This window comes from Dryas octopetala, chromosome 2 (assembly GCF_963921425.1).
Source record: "Dryas octopetala chromosome 2, drDryOcto1.1, whole genome shotgun sequence".
Classification (NCBI taxonomy): domain Eukaryota; kingdom Viridiplantae; phylum Streptophyta; class Magnoliopsida; order Rosales; family Rosaceae; genus Dryas; species Dryas octopetala.
The window spans coordinates 9,524,852-9,541,661 of NC_141367.1; the positions used below are offsets into that span (position 1 = coordinate 9,524,852).

Here is a 16,810-nt window from a genome sequence, read left to right on the forward strand (position 1 = left end):
TCTTTTCACTTTGCTGATTTCTTTGTGAACCTATTTCTTAGTGCAACCTTTTAGTTGAAGAAAGGTTTGCAGACGATTTGGAAACTTGTAGATGGTCAAGGTTTGCAGAAAGCAGATGGCCAATAAAAAAAGGTTTGCAGAAAGAAAAAGAAGGAGTGGGGCCACCAATAATGAAGTCTAGCTGTAAGTCTCTCAATTATGAGAACTACTTGTGCGTCTTCCATCTCTTCTCACTTTCCTCACTTGTGCATTGTTCTCTGCTCAGACTGCTCTTTGCTTACTTCTCCGTCCCTCTATCTAATTTCTCTGCTACTGCTAGCTCCTTGTGTCTGTTTGAGTATGGAAGGAAAGATGTTGGATTCTCTCTTTACTTTTTCTGTGGAGGGAATACTGGGGAAGGTGGCTTCACTTGCTGCTCATGAACTCAGTCTTGCCTGGGGATTCAAAACAGAGCTAACAGAGCTCCGCCAATCATTGTCCACCATTCAAGGTTTCTTAGATGCTGCTTCCCACCCACCACAAGATCGTGCCAAGTTAGTGGAAGACTGGCTCAAGAAGCTCAAAGCCGTAGCTGATGATGCAGACGATGTGCTGGAGCAAATCGAATATGAATTTCTCCGCCAAAAAGTGGAGCTGCAAAACCGTACCAAGAGAAAGGTGCTCAACTTCTTCTCCAAGCAAAAAATGGCACATCAAATTCAGAAAATCAAAAAATCTTTGGAGGATCTCAAGAAGGACGCAGCTTTTGTTGGACTAGTTTCAAAAATCGAAGACCATGAAACCCCTCATGGAATTAGAGTGGACAGAGAAACCATCTCTTCCATTGACGAAGATGAAAACATGGTTGGAAGGGAGGGAGCTGTGTCAGACATAATTGCAACCTTGATCAACTCCAATAATGAGGAAAATCTTTCGATTATGGCCATTGTTGGAATTGCAGGCCTAGGCAAGACAACTTTGGCCAAGGAAGTATACAATAAGCCTGATGTGGATAAATATTTTGATAAAAAAATTTGGGTGTGTGTATCTGACCCCTTTCATGTCAATTCGATTCTCATTCGGATGTTGGAATCACTCAACTCAACAAAAGCCGTACGAGAAAGTCGAGATGCATTGATCAAAACCCTCCAAGAAGAGTTGACTGGGAAAAAATATCTTCTCATACTCGATGACGTATGGAATGAAGATGAGGATAAATGGAACACTTTGATCATGAGTTGTTTGTCAAAACTTAATTCTACTCGAGGAAGCAGCATCATTGTCACTACCCGCAGTGCCAAAGTTGCATCAATCACAGAAACACCTGGTAACTATAGGTGTGAATTGGAAAATCTATCTGTTGATGAATGTCGGTCCATAATAATGGATAGAGCATTTCCAAATGGTAGTGCTCCAATAGACTCGCATATACAGCAAATTGGAGAAGAGATTGCCAAAAAGTGTGCAGGAGTACCATTGGTGGCAAAGGTATGTATACTATTATTTATTATAGAGTGAATTACACTTTATACTCCCCAAGTATAGATCGTTTTTCACTTTAGTACCCGATGTTCAAAACGTATCACTGTAAAACTTAAAGTTTATGAAAATTACAATGTGCTCTTTACGTTAACTTTTCTGTTAATTTTGACTGCATATAACATATGTGAGATTCATTTACATTGATGTAGACAGTAAATTTACGCCTCGTGAACATTAAAAATAAACCAAATAAATAAAAAAGAAATTATAAAAAGACATTTAAATTATTATATATTAAAAAAATTAAAAGATAACATTGAAACTAAATAAAAAAAATTATCTCGTTCATCCCTACCTCTCCCTACTCCCTCATCTCTTTCGTTCCCAGTTTTTATTTTTTTATTTTTTTAATTGATTTTTATTTTTTTAACCTATAAAATTTTAGCTGGCTTTTTTAATTTGTTTTTTTTTTCCCACATAGCGTAAATTTATTGTCTTCATTAGTGTAAATGAATCACACACATGCTATATGCAGTCAAAATTAACAGAAAATTTAACGGAAGGGGCACATTGTAATTTTTATAAACTTTAGGTTTCACATTGAAACGTTTTGAACATCGGATACCAAAGTGAAAAATGACCTATACTTGAGAGGTGTAAAGTGTAAATGACCCTTTATTATATTATAGATTTGAAGTTAATTTAGGCTTTTTAATTGCTTTCAATTCTTATTTGTTATTAATAAAGTTCCAACCCACAAATTACTTCTGATATTCTTTATTTCCTTTTTAGGTCCATTGATTTTAACTATTAAATTTCAATAATTTTTTAGTTTAGATACCAAAATTATATAACATTTTAGATTATGTACTAGTTGAAAAATCAAACAAAATAATAAAGTAAAAGGTATTAGAATTTACAAATATTACATCACATGCCACTACAATAAAAAAACAAAAATAATATCACATCACAAATATTGCATTAATTTATACTATATTGTATTAAAAAAAAAATAATCCAGTCACAACTTAATTGTGACTCTTGGTAAATTGAAAAGGAGAACTTACACCACTATACTATGTATTATTTTGAGTAAAAGTATTGTTTTGACCTCTATTTATACTATATTGTAAGTTTTGACCTCTATTTATACTATATTGAAATATAATTTCTCTAAAAAAAATTCAATTAAGTCACAACTTAACTGTGACTGTCTCACAACTTAGATGTGACTGTCGTTCAGTCACAACTAAATTTGAAGTTGTAAGTGTCGTACAGTCACAATTAAATGTGAAGTTGAGACTACATTAGCAAATTTTCAAGATAATATAAAAGCCTCAAGGGCAATTTTGTCAAAACCTTATAAATTTTAACTAACACCTATCATATGTGGGCCAAAGGATAAAAATGTCAAATGGAAAAGGCTTAAATCAAAGGGGCAAACATATTTGTGACCTAATCTAAAAAACTACATTTAAATTTAGTAGTTCAATTAAAATATTATATGGTCTTCATGCTATACCAAAAAATTATTGGGATTTAGTATTTAATTCTAATTTTCTATTCCTTTTTTTACTTCGGGTTTTCTAAACAAAAATTGGGCAAGGAGTTCTTTCCTCATTTTATAACAATCGATGAAGGAAAAAAATTTATTCCAACATCACTTTTAAGTGCAATATTACTACTAATTACTAAGCCATACATATATAGTCATAAATTGTTTCATAAACACATGTATGACTCTAACAAAGTTTGTAAAAAAGAAAACAGAACAAAAAAAAAAAAAAAAAAGCAGCTCTAACAGAAAAAATGGAGTGCAGGAGTATATGTTACACGTAGTATCCAAAAGAAGGTTGAAATATTGTCAACTTTGATTAATCTACTATTTTTTTCTTTTGTTACTATTAATTAATGATTTTACCCTATTGAATATTAACAGATTTTGGGAAGCATGTTGCGTTCTAAACACACTACAGATGAATGGTTGTCAATTAAAGAAAGTAGAATATGGGACTTGCCAAAAGAAGAGGAGAAAATCATGTCGGTTTTAAAGTTGAGTTTTGATAATTTGAAATCACCATCTTTGAAACAGTGTTTTGCATATTGCTCAATGTTTATGAAAGATTTCGAAATAGAAAGAGAAAAGTTGATCCAACTTTGGATGGCTCATGAATTACTTCACCCTTCTCCTGACAAAAGCAAACTAGTGATGGAAGACATAGGCAATGAATATTTTAATATTCTATTGGAAAACTCCTTATTTCAAGATGTTACAAAAGATGAGTTTGGCGTTATTACCAGTTGCAAGATGCATGATCTTGTGCATGATCTTGCCAAACAAGTATCAAAATCTGAGATCTTGGCGGTGCAGGACTTCAATGAGAATGAAGTATCCAACTCTGAGATTCGACATGTTGCATGGATTCCTACTTCAAAGCTAGAAGGGATATTGCCAAGAAGAAGTGTGAGAAAGTTGCGCTCATTGTTTTTGAATGATGACAAGGTCCATGAAAGCATCTTCCCAAGGTTTAGAGCTTTGCGTGTTTTAAATTTATATAAGGCTGATATTGATGAGTTGCCAATTTCAATTGGTGAATTGAGACACTTGAGGAATTTGGACGTCTCGGGAACAAGAATCAAAGCACTCCCCAAATCTATTGGAAAGCTCTACAAGCTACAGACATTAAGAATGGACTGTTACAATCTCAAAAAGTTTCCCAAGGAACTGGAAAATTTGATCAACTTGAGGCATGTTTATTTTAATAATTATATTGATGAAGTTCCATTTCGGATGAGGCGATTGACTCATCTGCAAACATTATCTCATTATACTCTGGGTGGGGCGACAAGTTATGGAATTGAGGAGCTGGGTGACTTAGACCAATTGAAAGGTGAATTAATTATAAGAAATTTGCAACTTGTGAGAAATGGAGAAGAAGCGAAGAAAGCTAATTTAGTGGGGAAAGCAAGCATACGCCAGTTCAGATTTGAATGGACGGATCACAGGCAAAGCAGCAACAATGACAAGGATGTATTAGAAGGCCTCCAACCGCCCTGTAATCTGGAAAGCTTAAAGATTGACAACTTCATGGGTGCTAAATTTGCATCATGGATGATGAGTGGGCTGCCACTCAATTTGAAAAATATTTACTTATGGAATTGCAGGGAATGTGAAGAAATCCCAATGCTTGGTCATTTGCCAAATCTTATACATGTTGTGATTGGCTATATGCCTAAGCTAAAATGCCTGGGAGTTGAATTTTATGGGTATAACAGTGTTTCCGGTACAACTAGTACGACAACAAGGAATGAGACAAGGGTTTTGTTTCCAGCATTGAAAACCTTGAAAATTCGTAAGTGCGGGATGCTAAGTGAATGGATGGAAGTGGTAGTGATGCCTACAGAAAAAGTAGTTGTGTTTCCCTGCCTTGAGGAGTTGACTCTATCTGGTTGTAAGCAATTGAGAAATGCTCCCAGCCATTTTCCATCTCTCAAGAAGTTGGAGATAGATGGTATTGACAATGCGAGGCCAATAGAAAATATTATGAGCAGTCAACTAACCACTCTCACTTCCCTCAACATAACAGGTGTTGAGGAGCTTATTTCTTTGCCGGAAAGGATGTTTGAAAACAACCAGAATCTTCAGTCGCTGTATATTGGTGGTTGTCAGAAGCTGAGGCATTTACCTGATGGGCTAGACACAGTCCTTCTTGAGGAGCTGACTATAAGAAACTGTGGTAGTCTAGAGTCGATTCCAATTACACAGGGCATCCCATCTCTCCGCATAGTGAAGATTTGGAGATGTGAGAAATTATCAAGCCTGCCGAGTGGGTTACAATCTCAGACATTGAATATAGATAGTTGCGCTAATCTGACGTCAATTCACAATCTCACATCCCTTCTTGAGGACTTGTTAATCGTGTCCTGCGGCAATTTGATATCAGTGGCAGAAGACGTATCCAAGTTGCAATCTCTTTCCTCTCTCAGAATACACGGTTGTGGGAAATTACAATATTTGCCATTGGGCCTACATTGTCTCACTCGTTTGGAAGATATGGACATTGGAATGTTCTGGGAGGAGCTGGATTCTTTCCCCAATTTTGAGGTTGTACCACAACTCAAAGCATTAACGTTGCGGGGGTGGCCTAAGCTCAAGTCTCTGCCCCAACAAATTCAACACTTCACTTCTCTAACATCTTTGACTATATCATCTTTTGACAGAGTGGAGGCTTTTCCAAACTGGTTGGGCAGACTTACATCTCTTACCGAGCTGTGTATTGAACATTGTAAAAATCTGATGTACCTACCTACAGCCAAAGCTATGAAACGCCTCACCAAGTTAGAAGAGCTAAAGATTGATGAATGTCCCCGTTTAATGGAAAGACGCACCCCAGAATGGCACAAGATTTCTCACATTCCTTATATTGAAGGTATTTTGTTTTTCTCAAATCAATTACTCATGATTCTCTTGACAGAAATGTCATTCCCCACTACAAAACATTTAAAAGCAGTATGCGATTGTTATCTTTATATTTTATTTCCTTTCTTCAGCACTTGACTAAACCTTATGACTAAACCTTAACAGGTTTGGACCTCTGGCATTGGTAATTAGACAATCTGCAAGATGTACGTACCGGGGAGTACTGTCAAGTGGAAAGAGCAAGTGAATGTGCAATAGGTGCAAACTTAGTCCAGGTACTTCTGGCCCGATAAACCACATGATGAGATTAACCTTTCTTTTAGACCAAATAAACTAGATTTCTCACATTCCAAATATTCTAGGTATTTTGTTTTTTCTCAAATCAATTATTCATGATTTGTTCAATTTTGTGCGTGTCACGTTTTACTTTAAATACAGATTCTCATGAAATGATTTTCATTCTCCACTACAAAACATTTCAAAGCAGTGTGCGATTATTGTTGAGAAAATGGTTTTTGAAGCATTTTAGAAAGAAACTTGTTTATGGGTCCGTATCTTTTTTCTTTATTACAGCATTTGACCAAACATCTTCTGCAGATACCTCACAAACCATCTTCTACCATTGTTGAATACGCGTGCTTTCATCCTTCATCAGAAAGATGCGCCTAGGGAGAGTATGTGCCCCAGTGGCATGTGCAAGATTACTTTCATCCTAATTGCTTGAAGTTTTGCGTTGTTGCACGAAGTAAGATTTCCAAACCACTACCTCCTCTTCTTTTTTGATGTTCCTCTTTGATTAGATTTAACTAGCTTTTCAATGTTTTGTACTCTTCTGATGTTCCTAATTTGTTGGTTTTCAGGTGGCTCTTACTCAATTGGAAGAACATGTGATGTGCGTAGGTGCAAACTAAGTGCAGGTACTTGAGTTCCCTTTCCCCTCCGTCACTGCATAGTTGTACAAGTTAATTGGTGACAGTAAGTCATGAGAATTTCCCTAATAATCATATTATACATTTCTATAAAATTATAACATTAATTGATTCCAACAAAAAAATAAAACATTGATCACTTACTGGCATCATTTATTCCAATTATTCACAGGTTTAGCTGGGGTCCTTATAATTTTAGATATTTACTTTTCCAAGAAATATTGCATTGATTTTTGTAAATAATATACATATGTACTTTTGTTGTTCTCAAGCTAGCTTGAGTCCTCTTAGTTCTAAAGGGATTTAACAGTCAAATTCCTTCATTGATATCTTTGCAATCAAATGTATTCATTCTGTGCTGATTTTATGTTCTGAGCATAAATTTATAGTGCTTTTTTTGTGCAATTAATTACACAATATGTTCCCATCAAGGAATTATCTTTTCTTTTAAATAAAATAAACCATATTTAATTATTCTTAATCTTAACAGCATCCAGAGTTAAGAAACCTGAGTTATTTACAAGATAAGCTCCACAGTTTGAAAAGTTGATGATAAGTTATTTACAAATTATTTTTTGGAGATTGGACTGCATCCATTCTAAGTATGCGCACGCGGTCTTGGAGGATTTACAAACATTTAATTGATTAGATGCACCAATGAGATCAGCGTCCGGGTGGCCCAAAATTTCTCATATTCCAAGAATGAAGTGTAAGTTTAATTCTTCCTCAAATTAATAATATGTGATTTGTTCTGATCTCTCCCATTTTCATCTAGTTATTCAACTTATTGGCTATCTTGTTGTTTATCTCGTTTGTCTTGTTTAATTAGTTTACCCACTGGTGACTGAAACCATTTATCTTTAGCTGCCTGTCATGTTTTCTTCTTCTTTATTTTTATTTTTTAACTACAAAATAATTTCATGATAGGAATTTCTTCCCTGCAACTAAACAATTCAAAGTAGTGTGTGATTATTGTTGTAAAAAAGCTCTTTGAATCTTATAAAAAGAATAAAACTTGGTTATCCTTAATTATATTTTCTCTTTTCCTTGGCATTGACCAAATTTAACATCTTAAATCAGGAATTTCCTGAGACAGATGATTGAAGCTATGGGATGCATAGCAAAGAACAAACCACATTAGTTGGATATCCATGGTCTGCAACTTTCAAGATGCGCCTTGGGGAGTGTCCCAGCTGCACTATGCTTTCATTCTAGTTATAAGTACAACAAATTCCTAATTTCTCCAAGTTTTGCATTGAAGAAATGTAAGCTTTTTGAACCACCACCTCCTATTCTCTTCTGATGTTCCTCTGTTGTTTGATTCGATCAGGTCTTCAATGCATTATACTTTGCTCTATCTTTTCCTTATCAATATACTTATAATATATCTTGTTCTCCCAATGAAATAAATATTTGTTTCAGCATAATTTGTAGGTTTTCAGGAGGCTCTTACTCAATTGAAAAAAAAGTTCATGTTCAATAGGTGCAAACTGAGTCTATAGAAGAGCTTCTGATTTTTGACTGTCCCTATCAGCACCAAGGAGAGCAGCCCAGGTCACAATTGCTTGAAGCTCCGCATATATGGTAGCACAAAGTAAGATTTCCAAACCACTAGTTTTTCAGTGCTTTGTACTATTCTCTTGCCTTTGCTCTATCTTTTACTTGTGTATGTACTTCCTAGGATTTTTTTTTCCAGCTAGCATCTACTATTATTTTGCCATAATTTTTTGGTTTTCAGCAGGCTCTTACTCAATTGGAAGAACATGTGATGACCAATAAGTGCAAACTCCTTCTAGGTACTTCAGTTCCCTTTCCCCTGCATCTTACTGCATATAATCATCATATTATACATTTCCATATAATCATTTCCGTATTTTTATAGTTGACTTGTATTCACATATTTATATACTTGACTTATATCATTTCCATATGTACTTGACTTGTATTCACAGGTTTTATATTTGTATCCACAGGTTTAGCTTGAGTCCTTATCATTTGAGATTTTTTTTTCTAAGATATGTTGTGTTGATTTTGTTAAATAATAGACATTTGTTTCTGTCGTTCTCAAGTTGGCTAGCCACCTATTTTGATATCATGTTCCTTTTTAAATTAAGCTCTTGCATGATGCTTAGAATTATATGTGTTATTACAATGCATATGAATATGTTCTAAGGCATGTTGGACATGTTTTTATGGCACAGATTGTTACAAGGCAATGCTTCTCGGTATCTGTGGGTTCTTTATTACACTTCTTGGTAGACCACTTGTTTAAGGTAATCTGTTGTCTATATGGAAAATATTTTTAACTGTTAATTTGATTATTTCTGTTTTTGGTTTTTTGGTTAGGTGGGCTGGGGAGAGAGAGAGAGAGAGAGAGAGAGAGAGAGAGAGTGTGTGTGTGTGTGTGTATGTGTGAGAGAGACAGAAAGGGAGAGAGTGTGTGTGTATGCAAGAGAGAGAGAGAGAGAGAGAGAGAGAGAGAGAGAGAGAGCAAGGAAATTACACTGTAAGGGTGCATGAGCTGTTGTAAAATTGAATAGAACAAAGAATTGGAAGTGACAAAGAAAAAGGAATTTAAGGAATGCAGTCAGCAGTCTCTGTTGCACAATTCGATTGATGCAAACATGCAGCATTTTGAACCCACCAGGGCCTTCATCATGTCCAAGCATAAAAGTGGTTTCCTACAAACTTTGTTGGTATTTGTATGCTTGCAAGTTGCAACAACCAACAGATATATACATCTTAAGCATCACTGTTCTCACCGACTCTCTATTAGTGCATGTGTGTGTTTGTGTTAACTCATGCCTTGTAATTTGAAACATTTTGCAGCTCTTGGAGAATCTATCATGATTTTATCACTCAACCTATGTGAAGATGTGCTGAGGGGAGTGTCTCAGTTGCTGAAAACTTCTTATTCAAATCATTTGTAGGTAAATTGAAAGGAAGAACTGTGCAATACATAGTGCACTGCAGGTACACTATATGCAATCACTATTTGGGCCCTAGTTTCAGTGTTCCTTTTATAGAAGGTTTTATGGTCTTGGTTGCAGGTTACAGAATAATGGCCCCTAGGCCTACAGTTTATACCTTCACCAGCATTATTACCGAGTCTAATTTGGTCCTACGTCGTGTACCTGTAGTAGTGCAAGAAATCAGGTAAAACAATCTGCAGTTCCAAGCTTTTCACCATCATTTGAAAAATTAAAAGTTATTCTATACATCTCTTGTTTAGTTGTTTTGATGTTATTTTTGACCAGGCAGAGTCAGGAATCATGAGAAATTCCTATGCATGTGTCATGCCTGGCACTTGCATTCATGTTTGGTTCTCATATTGATTTGGACAAACTGGCAAGCTAGATCCCTTTAATTGCAACACAAACTTATGTTAACACTGCATCACCAAATCCAGTTATATTCTTATGGGTTTTCAACTTTGCATCAAATGCATAATTGCATTGCTCCTTTTGAGAGCCCTTTAAAGGGCACGAAAAATACCCAGAATTTGGTGCAATGTGGACCAACATGGTGTGCGTGGTGGCCACAATTTAGAGAGAGAGAGAGAGAGCATCAAAAATGGATAAACCCAAATTCAAAAACAGAGCAAAGGAAACAACCCCATCAGGAACCTTGTTCCTCCCTCGATAAATATGATTCTCACAACACCATCAGCACCATCTGCACTTAAGAAGTGCATGACAGGCTTCCAGCAAAGTGGCAAGAGTAGATTAATCAGGTGGCCAAGATTTTTATAAAGGTTCAAAATGGCAGAATGTCTAAAAGTAGAGGGGTAATTTAGAATTAGGAAAAATGTATGGTTCAATTAATCAATTCCCTTTAGAATTAGCATAGGTGTTAATTTAATTAGATTTAGGGCTTTTATCTATCGAATAAATAACTCGGCAATTCATTAGATTTAGAAGGTTGAGAAGATTTATCCCTCCTCATTAGAAGGTTGAGATTTAGGTATCAGTCTCTTCTGAAGCATTTAATTTTTTTATAAAATTCCGTTTTGTTTAGGGTTTCTGAGTCTGCAGATGTTGCCTTTATGGTCAGTTTGTGTTTGGTTCTCCTGAATTTTAGTAAAATAAACAGAAATTGATATTTTCATTCTGAAATTCCAGGATTGGAGCAAATGGACATGGAAGGGTGCAAATGGACATGGAGCAACAAGAAGAGGAGCCGAGGGAAAGAGAAGGATACTAGAAATATTGATGACCTGAAGCGCTCCAGGACCAATACTAGTGATGATGTTGTAAAACAAAGAGACATCGAATCTACATGCATTCTGAAGTAAGTAAATCTTCCTTTTTGTTCTAATTTGTGCAATTTTTGGCTCTGAACTTGTATTTCATATACAGTATGCATAACATATCGATCTGGGTTATGTGCTTGGGCTCTGGTTGTTGATTATTTTCAATCAACATCGTTTTGGTTTTAAAATGAATTATATGATTTGAATGGAAGACAGAGATGATGGTATTGATAGCATGTGATAATTCTTCTTCTGGGAATCAACTGTCAGTTTATTATTTTACAACCTTACTTGATACTAATTTTATTTTGTAATTAATTTTCTTATTTAGAACAAAGGAAGAGAGATTGGAGAAGAAAGCACAAGGCGTCTCTGAGGTTTTAGCATGGGTTAGTAGCAGTCCAGAGCTCAAGGAGAAAACGAATTCTGAAGACGAGAAAGCTGAACTTACTGCTGATATTGCAAATGAAATGGTCCATGAAGTTGCAGTCAGGAAAGGCTTAGCAGGTGTGCTGAAGCTGTTTAAAGAACGAGAATACCTCAAAGAAAGAATGGATGAGCCTGGTGGATGGACTGAAGTTAAAGATGTGGATGAGCACAAACACCCTGCCACTGAAGATAAGGACGAGATAGTTTCCGATGGAACTATCCATGAAGGCTTATTATGCGTTCTGAATCTGCTTGAAGAGCGAGCAGCCCTCAGAAAAGGTATTGCTCGTCCACCTAATGTCTATCAAGAAGTGGATAGCATTGAGAGAACTGTTGAATTTGGCCAAACTGTAAGTTCTCCAGTCCAGTTCCTTTACAATATGTTACATGTTTATATGGTTTAACATTGTTACATGAGAGTGATTATGGTCCTAGAATTGTATTACACATTTTCATGTTTGCTTAATTAATGATTATGTTACATTATTTCTGTATATGTGCTGACATATTACCTTTTTTTCACCAGTTGACACCAAAGGAAGCCTTTCAGATGCTTAGTCATCAGTTCCATGGGAGGGGTCGAAGCCTTTTCAAGCGACTGTGAGGAATAAAGAGCCCTCTGCCTATTTACTTACAGGCATTGATCAGTACGCTGTACACATGTCGTTAATCTGATATCTCTTATGTGATATAAAGTTCATGGTTGAATATTGCTCTTCTTTTTGTTTTTTTGTCTTACTTTGAATATTGCTCTTCTGAGAACACTGGATTTGATACTTTGTCTATTTGAATTCATCGATCAGTTGGAAAGTCAGGCATCAACATAGGGAAAGTCGTATCGCGTATGTTTTTCAGATATTGAAGTTGGTTTTCATATATTGGAAGTAGCTCCTGTATAACTTCAAAGAAATTAAATTGATCTTTTATAAACCAAAAGGAAAATAGAGAACATGTATTCATGTGTGTATATTGTTTTATTTTAATCTGTTTTTCTGTATTACCATGCTCTCGTTTTGCAACGCATGCTTATGCTACTTCGACTACAATTTAAATTTTGTAGGTTAATCTTGAATTGTACTGTGGCTTAATCTTGTAGTTACGTACTATTGAATTTTAACTTTTAATGTGGGCATTTGACTAGCCCTGTCCAGTCTAATCCATATAATAAATAGGTTTAGGATGATCATTTTTATTCTTCCAATGTAAGTCTTGGATTTGTTCAAACTTTGATTTGCTGTGAAGCATTCATTACTTCCAAAGGAATTAATTTCTTCGAAATATTGTAGTCTCAAGCTTCTGATATAAAAAAACAATGTTTAGTAGATCATTTTAAAAAATATGCCTCTTTTTAAAAATGATAAAACATCATTTTTCTCTTCTTTTTTTTTTTTTACATTTTTTTCTTTCTTAGTTGTCATCATTTTTTAAATTTAAAAATTAATTTTGAAAACTTACATTTAAAATAAATAAAAAATTGAATAGAATACCAAATAGGCCCTTAATAATTCTATTTTCATAGAAACGTGCATTTCTTAGAAGTAGATAATTGATTAAATAAAGATCTCATAAAGTTATATTCATAATTTTCTTATTCTTTTCCCAATTTCCATAATGTTTATTGATAATTATATCTTGTCAAAATTTCTATGTTTTTAGACCTCTATATTTCTGTCAGGACCGAAATTTAAGACTTTGTCGACCATACAAAATTTGAATGGAGTATAAGCTTTTCCAGATCTGGTGTAGCAGCCTTACATCTCTTACCCACATGTGTATTGAGAATTGTGATGTATCTACCTAAAGTCAAAGCTATGAAACGCCTCACCAAATTAAAAGAGCTAGATATTCATAGATGTTCATGTCTAAAAGAAAGATAGCACCAAGAAAAGTGGCTCAAGATTTATCACATTCTCAATATTAAGAGGTAGTGGTTTCTCTCAAATCAATTATTAATAATTTGTTTAAGGGTCATTTATACTCAAGGAATAAAATTTTGGGTTTCGAGAAAATTTTGATGAAAATTTCGACGGAAATTTTGAAGATTTTTAAATTTCGACAAAAATTAGACGGAAACGACGGAAATTATTATCAAAATACTGAAATTTTGAATGAAACTTTATCATATGTTTATTTAACATATTATCTACTACAATGATAAAAAACATTGAAAAAACCAAATTATATGGTAGGTGTCATGTGATATGTGATGAATATAATGCGCGCTGGAGGCAAATACTGTTAAAAAAATGTTTCACTAATTAATAATTATATAATGAAATTACACGAATAAATCACTATTGTGGCAACGAGAAGTAGCAAGCTTACTCAAAAGGACTTGAAAATGGTCTTTGATAATCAAATTGAGCCGAATTGAGTTAAAAGAGAACCAACCCAGTGCAGCAGCGGTGACAGCGATTTACTTAAAATTTTAATTTCACAAATTCTCCAAATTTCAAAAAAATTGGATAGTGATTATTTTTAAAAATGTTTGTTGTAATTAAATTTTTTATAATTTAGTTTGATTCCAAAGTTGACTATTTTCAATAATGGGTTTTTAATCTTAATTTTTGTGCCATTGGAAATAACTCGAGCTCACAAACCTATACACGCAAACTGTTTGTGAATCGGAACTACAGTTTAAAAGTTACGTGCGTTTGATTGTGAGGGGCTTTTGGATCATTTCTATTTTGAGTTTTAAAAAGTTAAAAACCCAAAATCAATTAAAATCAATTAAAATTGTTAAAATAATTTGGAATAAAAATAAAAATAAAAACGTTATGTTAAAAACTTAAAAGTATGACAAAAAAGACAAAAACCAAAAGAAGTGGAATTGGATTGGCTGATTGGCTGTGCCTAGAAACAAGTAATTGGCAGAATGACCATCTCTCTCTCTCTGAGGCTTTAATTGGCAGATCGACCATCTCTCTCTCAGATCGTCTTCACTCCTTAGTCTGAGGCTTTAACTCATCAAGCTTTAGCTTTTCTCTCTTTCTCCCCAACCTCATCTCTCTCTTCCAGCTGCACACACCAAACCTCACACACCAGATCGAGTTCATCTCTCTCTTCCAGTCGCACACACCACCAGATCGACCTCATCTCTCTCTTCCAGCCGCACACACCGCCAGATCAATCTCATCTCTCTCATCTCTTTCTCTCTCTCCGACCTCATCTCTCTCTCTCTCTCTCTCTCCCCATGCCGCCTGAAGCCCACTGAAACCCAGAAAAATCCCACCCCAAGTCGAAATTTTCGTCGAAATTTCCAAAATTTTAACGAAAATATTTTGGTATTTGATAAAATTTTGCCCTCTTCAAAAAACGAAATTTCGCCGAAAATTTCGAAATTTTACTCCTTGTTTATACTTTACATCCTTTAAATATAAGTTATTTTTTACTAGTATCTGATATTCAAAACGTTTTAATATGGAACTTAAAGTTTATAAAAATTACAATGTGACTATTCCGTTTACTTTTCTATTAATTTTGACTATTTATAGCATATGTGAGATTCATTTACACTATTTTTAATATATAATAATTTAACTGTCTTTTCTTAATTTTTTTTTGTTTATATGATTTATTTTATTTGTTCATGCGTAAGTTTACTGTCCATATCAATGTAAATGAATCTCACACATTTTATATGCAATTAAAATTAATATAAAAGTTAACAAAATGACCACAATGCAATTTTCATAAACTTTAAGTTTAAGTTTCATATTGAAACGTTTTAAATATGGGATATCTACATATACTTAAGATCCAAAGTGTAAAACCTATTTACTAGAAATTAAATAAGCAACTCAAAAGTTAGCTCAAAATATAATGCATTTGCAAAACCCAACCCAAACGAAGCCCATAATTGGTAAAGGAGTCTGTGAAATCCTAAGAGGACGAGAGAAGAGAGAAGCTCAGTGAAGGCAAGGGTTTATATTCTGACTCCTTTCCTATATTGCCCAGGAAGTGTTTGTTTATATGTTTTACTGAGAGCAAAACTGTGTCCGCAACTCCCTCGGTTAGCTAACATGACGATGGTGGACGAGAAACCCTCATCAACCATAGCAGACCCACCTGCCGCTGCTCCCGTACTCAGACCGCCGGCGACCCAAAATGGCGAAGCGAGGCCGAGCACGAGCAACATAGACTCGGACAAACTGGGCCCCACCTGGGGTACCGGCGTTTCGGGTCCGGAATACGAGATATCGGAGGAGAGCAAACAAGTGAGGGAGCGGCAGGAGAAGGCAAAGCAAGAACTCGCCGTCCCCACCAACGACATGGCGGTGAGGTCCCGTCTTCGGCGGCTCGGTGAGCCCATCACTCTGTTTGGGGAGAGAGAGATGGAGAGACGAGACAGGTTGAGGATGATAATGGCGAAGTTGGATTCGCAAGGCCAGTTGGAGAGGCTGATGAAGGCTCATGAGGAGGAGCAGGCTGCAGCTTCTGCTTCTGCTGCTGCAATGGAGGATGGTGACGACGACCAAATGGTGCAGTACCCTTTTTACACTGAAGGGTCCAAAGCTTTGTTAGGGGCTAGAATTGATATTGCCAAGTATTCTGTTAAGAGGGCAGCGTCATTTTGAAATTCCAGGATTGGAGCAAATGGACATGGAAGGGTGCGAATCAAGCAACAAGAAGAGGAGCCGAGGGAAAGGATACTAGAAATATTGATGACCTGAAGCGCTCCAGGACCAATACTAGTGATGATGTTGTCAAACAAAGAGACATCGAATCTACACGCATTCTGAAGTAAGTAAATCTTCCTTTATGTTCTAATTTGTGCAATTTTTGGCTCAGAACTTGTATTTCATATACAATATGCATAATATGCTTGGGCTCTGGTTGTTGATTTCTTTCAATCAACATCGTTTTTGTTTTAAACTGAATTACATGATTTGAATGGAAGACAGAGATGATGGTATTGATAGCATGTGATCATTCTTCTTCTGGGAATCAACTGTCAGTTTATTATTTTACAACCTTAATTGATACTAATTGTATTTTGTAATTAATTTTCTTATTCAGAACAAAGGAACAGAGATTGGAGAAGAAAGCACAAGGCGTCTCTGAGGTTTTAGCATGGGTTAGTAGCAGTCCAGAGCTCAAGGAGAAAACAAATTCTGAAGACGAGAAAGCTGAACTTACTGCTGATATTGCACATGAAATGGTCCATGAAGTTGCAGTCAGGAAAGGCTTAGCAGGTGTGCTGAAGCTGTTTAAAGAACGAGGATACCTCAAAGAAAGAATGGATGAGCCTGGTGGATGGACTGAAGTTAAAGATGTGGATGAGCACAAACACCCTGCTACTGAAGATAAGGACGA

The 16,810-nt window shown here is 35.4% G+C and overlaps 2 protein-coding genes across 15 annotated transcripts in view; both read left to right on the top strand.

The window, feature by feature from the left end:
- The window catches only part of LOC147292929 (SART-1 family protein DOT2-like), a 73,754-nt gene extending 61,357 nt beyond the window's left edge, over window positions 1-12,397 (top strand). For all 13 annotated transcript variants that reach the window (XM_086230796.1, XM_086230803.1, XM_086230795.1 and 10 more), the window contains 3 exons: window positions 10,976-11,103; window positions 11,397-11,844; window positions 12,021-12,397. In XM_086230796.1, the coding sequence (XP_086086922.1) occupies window positions 10,976-11,103; window positions 11,397-11,844; window positions 12,021-12,098 (654 nt within the window). In that variant the 3' untranslated portion in view covers window positions 12,099-12,397. The remainder of the gene's footprint in view (window positions 1-10,975; window positions 11,104-11,396; window positions 11,845-12,020) is intronic.
- On the top strand, window positions 55-16,542 carry LOC147292939 (putative disease resistance protein RGA3). 2 transcript variants are annotated; one of them, XM_086230783.1, is made up of 15 exons: window positions 86-183; window positions 266-1,467; window positions 3,404-5,894; window positions 6,050-6,159; window positions 6,482-6,629; window positions 6,745-6,801; window positions 7,304-7,522; window positions 7,894-8,078; window positions 8,236-8,407; window positions 8,555-8,609; window positions 9,015-9,086; window positions 9,643-9,786; window positions 9,864-9,969; window positions 16,080-16,196; window positions 16,514-16,542. In XM_086230783.1, the coding sequence occupies exons 1-4, from the start codon at window positions 171-173 to the stop codon at window positions 6,070-6,072; spliced, it is 3,729 nt and encodes a 1,242-aa protein (XP_086086909.1). In that variant the 5' UTR covers window positions 86-170; the 3' UTR covers window positions 6,073-6,159; window positions 6,482-6,629; window positions 6,745-6,801; window positions 7,304-7,522; window positions 7,894-8,078; window positions 8,236-8,407; window positions 8,555-8,609; window positions 9,015-9,086; window positions 9,643-9,786; window positions 9,864-9,969; window positions 16,080-16,196; window positions 16,514-16,542. The 2 variants fall into 2 exon arrangements, with proteins under 2 accessions (XP_086086910.1, XP_086086909.1); XM_086230784.1 differs by lacking the exons at window positions 6,050-6,159; window positions 6,482-6,629; window positions 6,745-6,801; ... (7 more) ...; window positions 16,080-16,196; window positions 16,514-16,542 and having other exon boundaries at window positions 55-1,467; window positions 3,404-5,569; window positions 5,686-5,868.
- The last annotated feature ends 268 nt before the right edge of the window (window positions 16,543-16,810 follow it).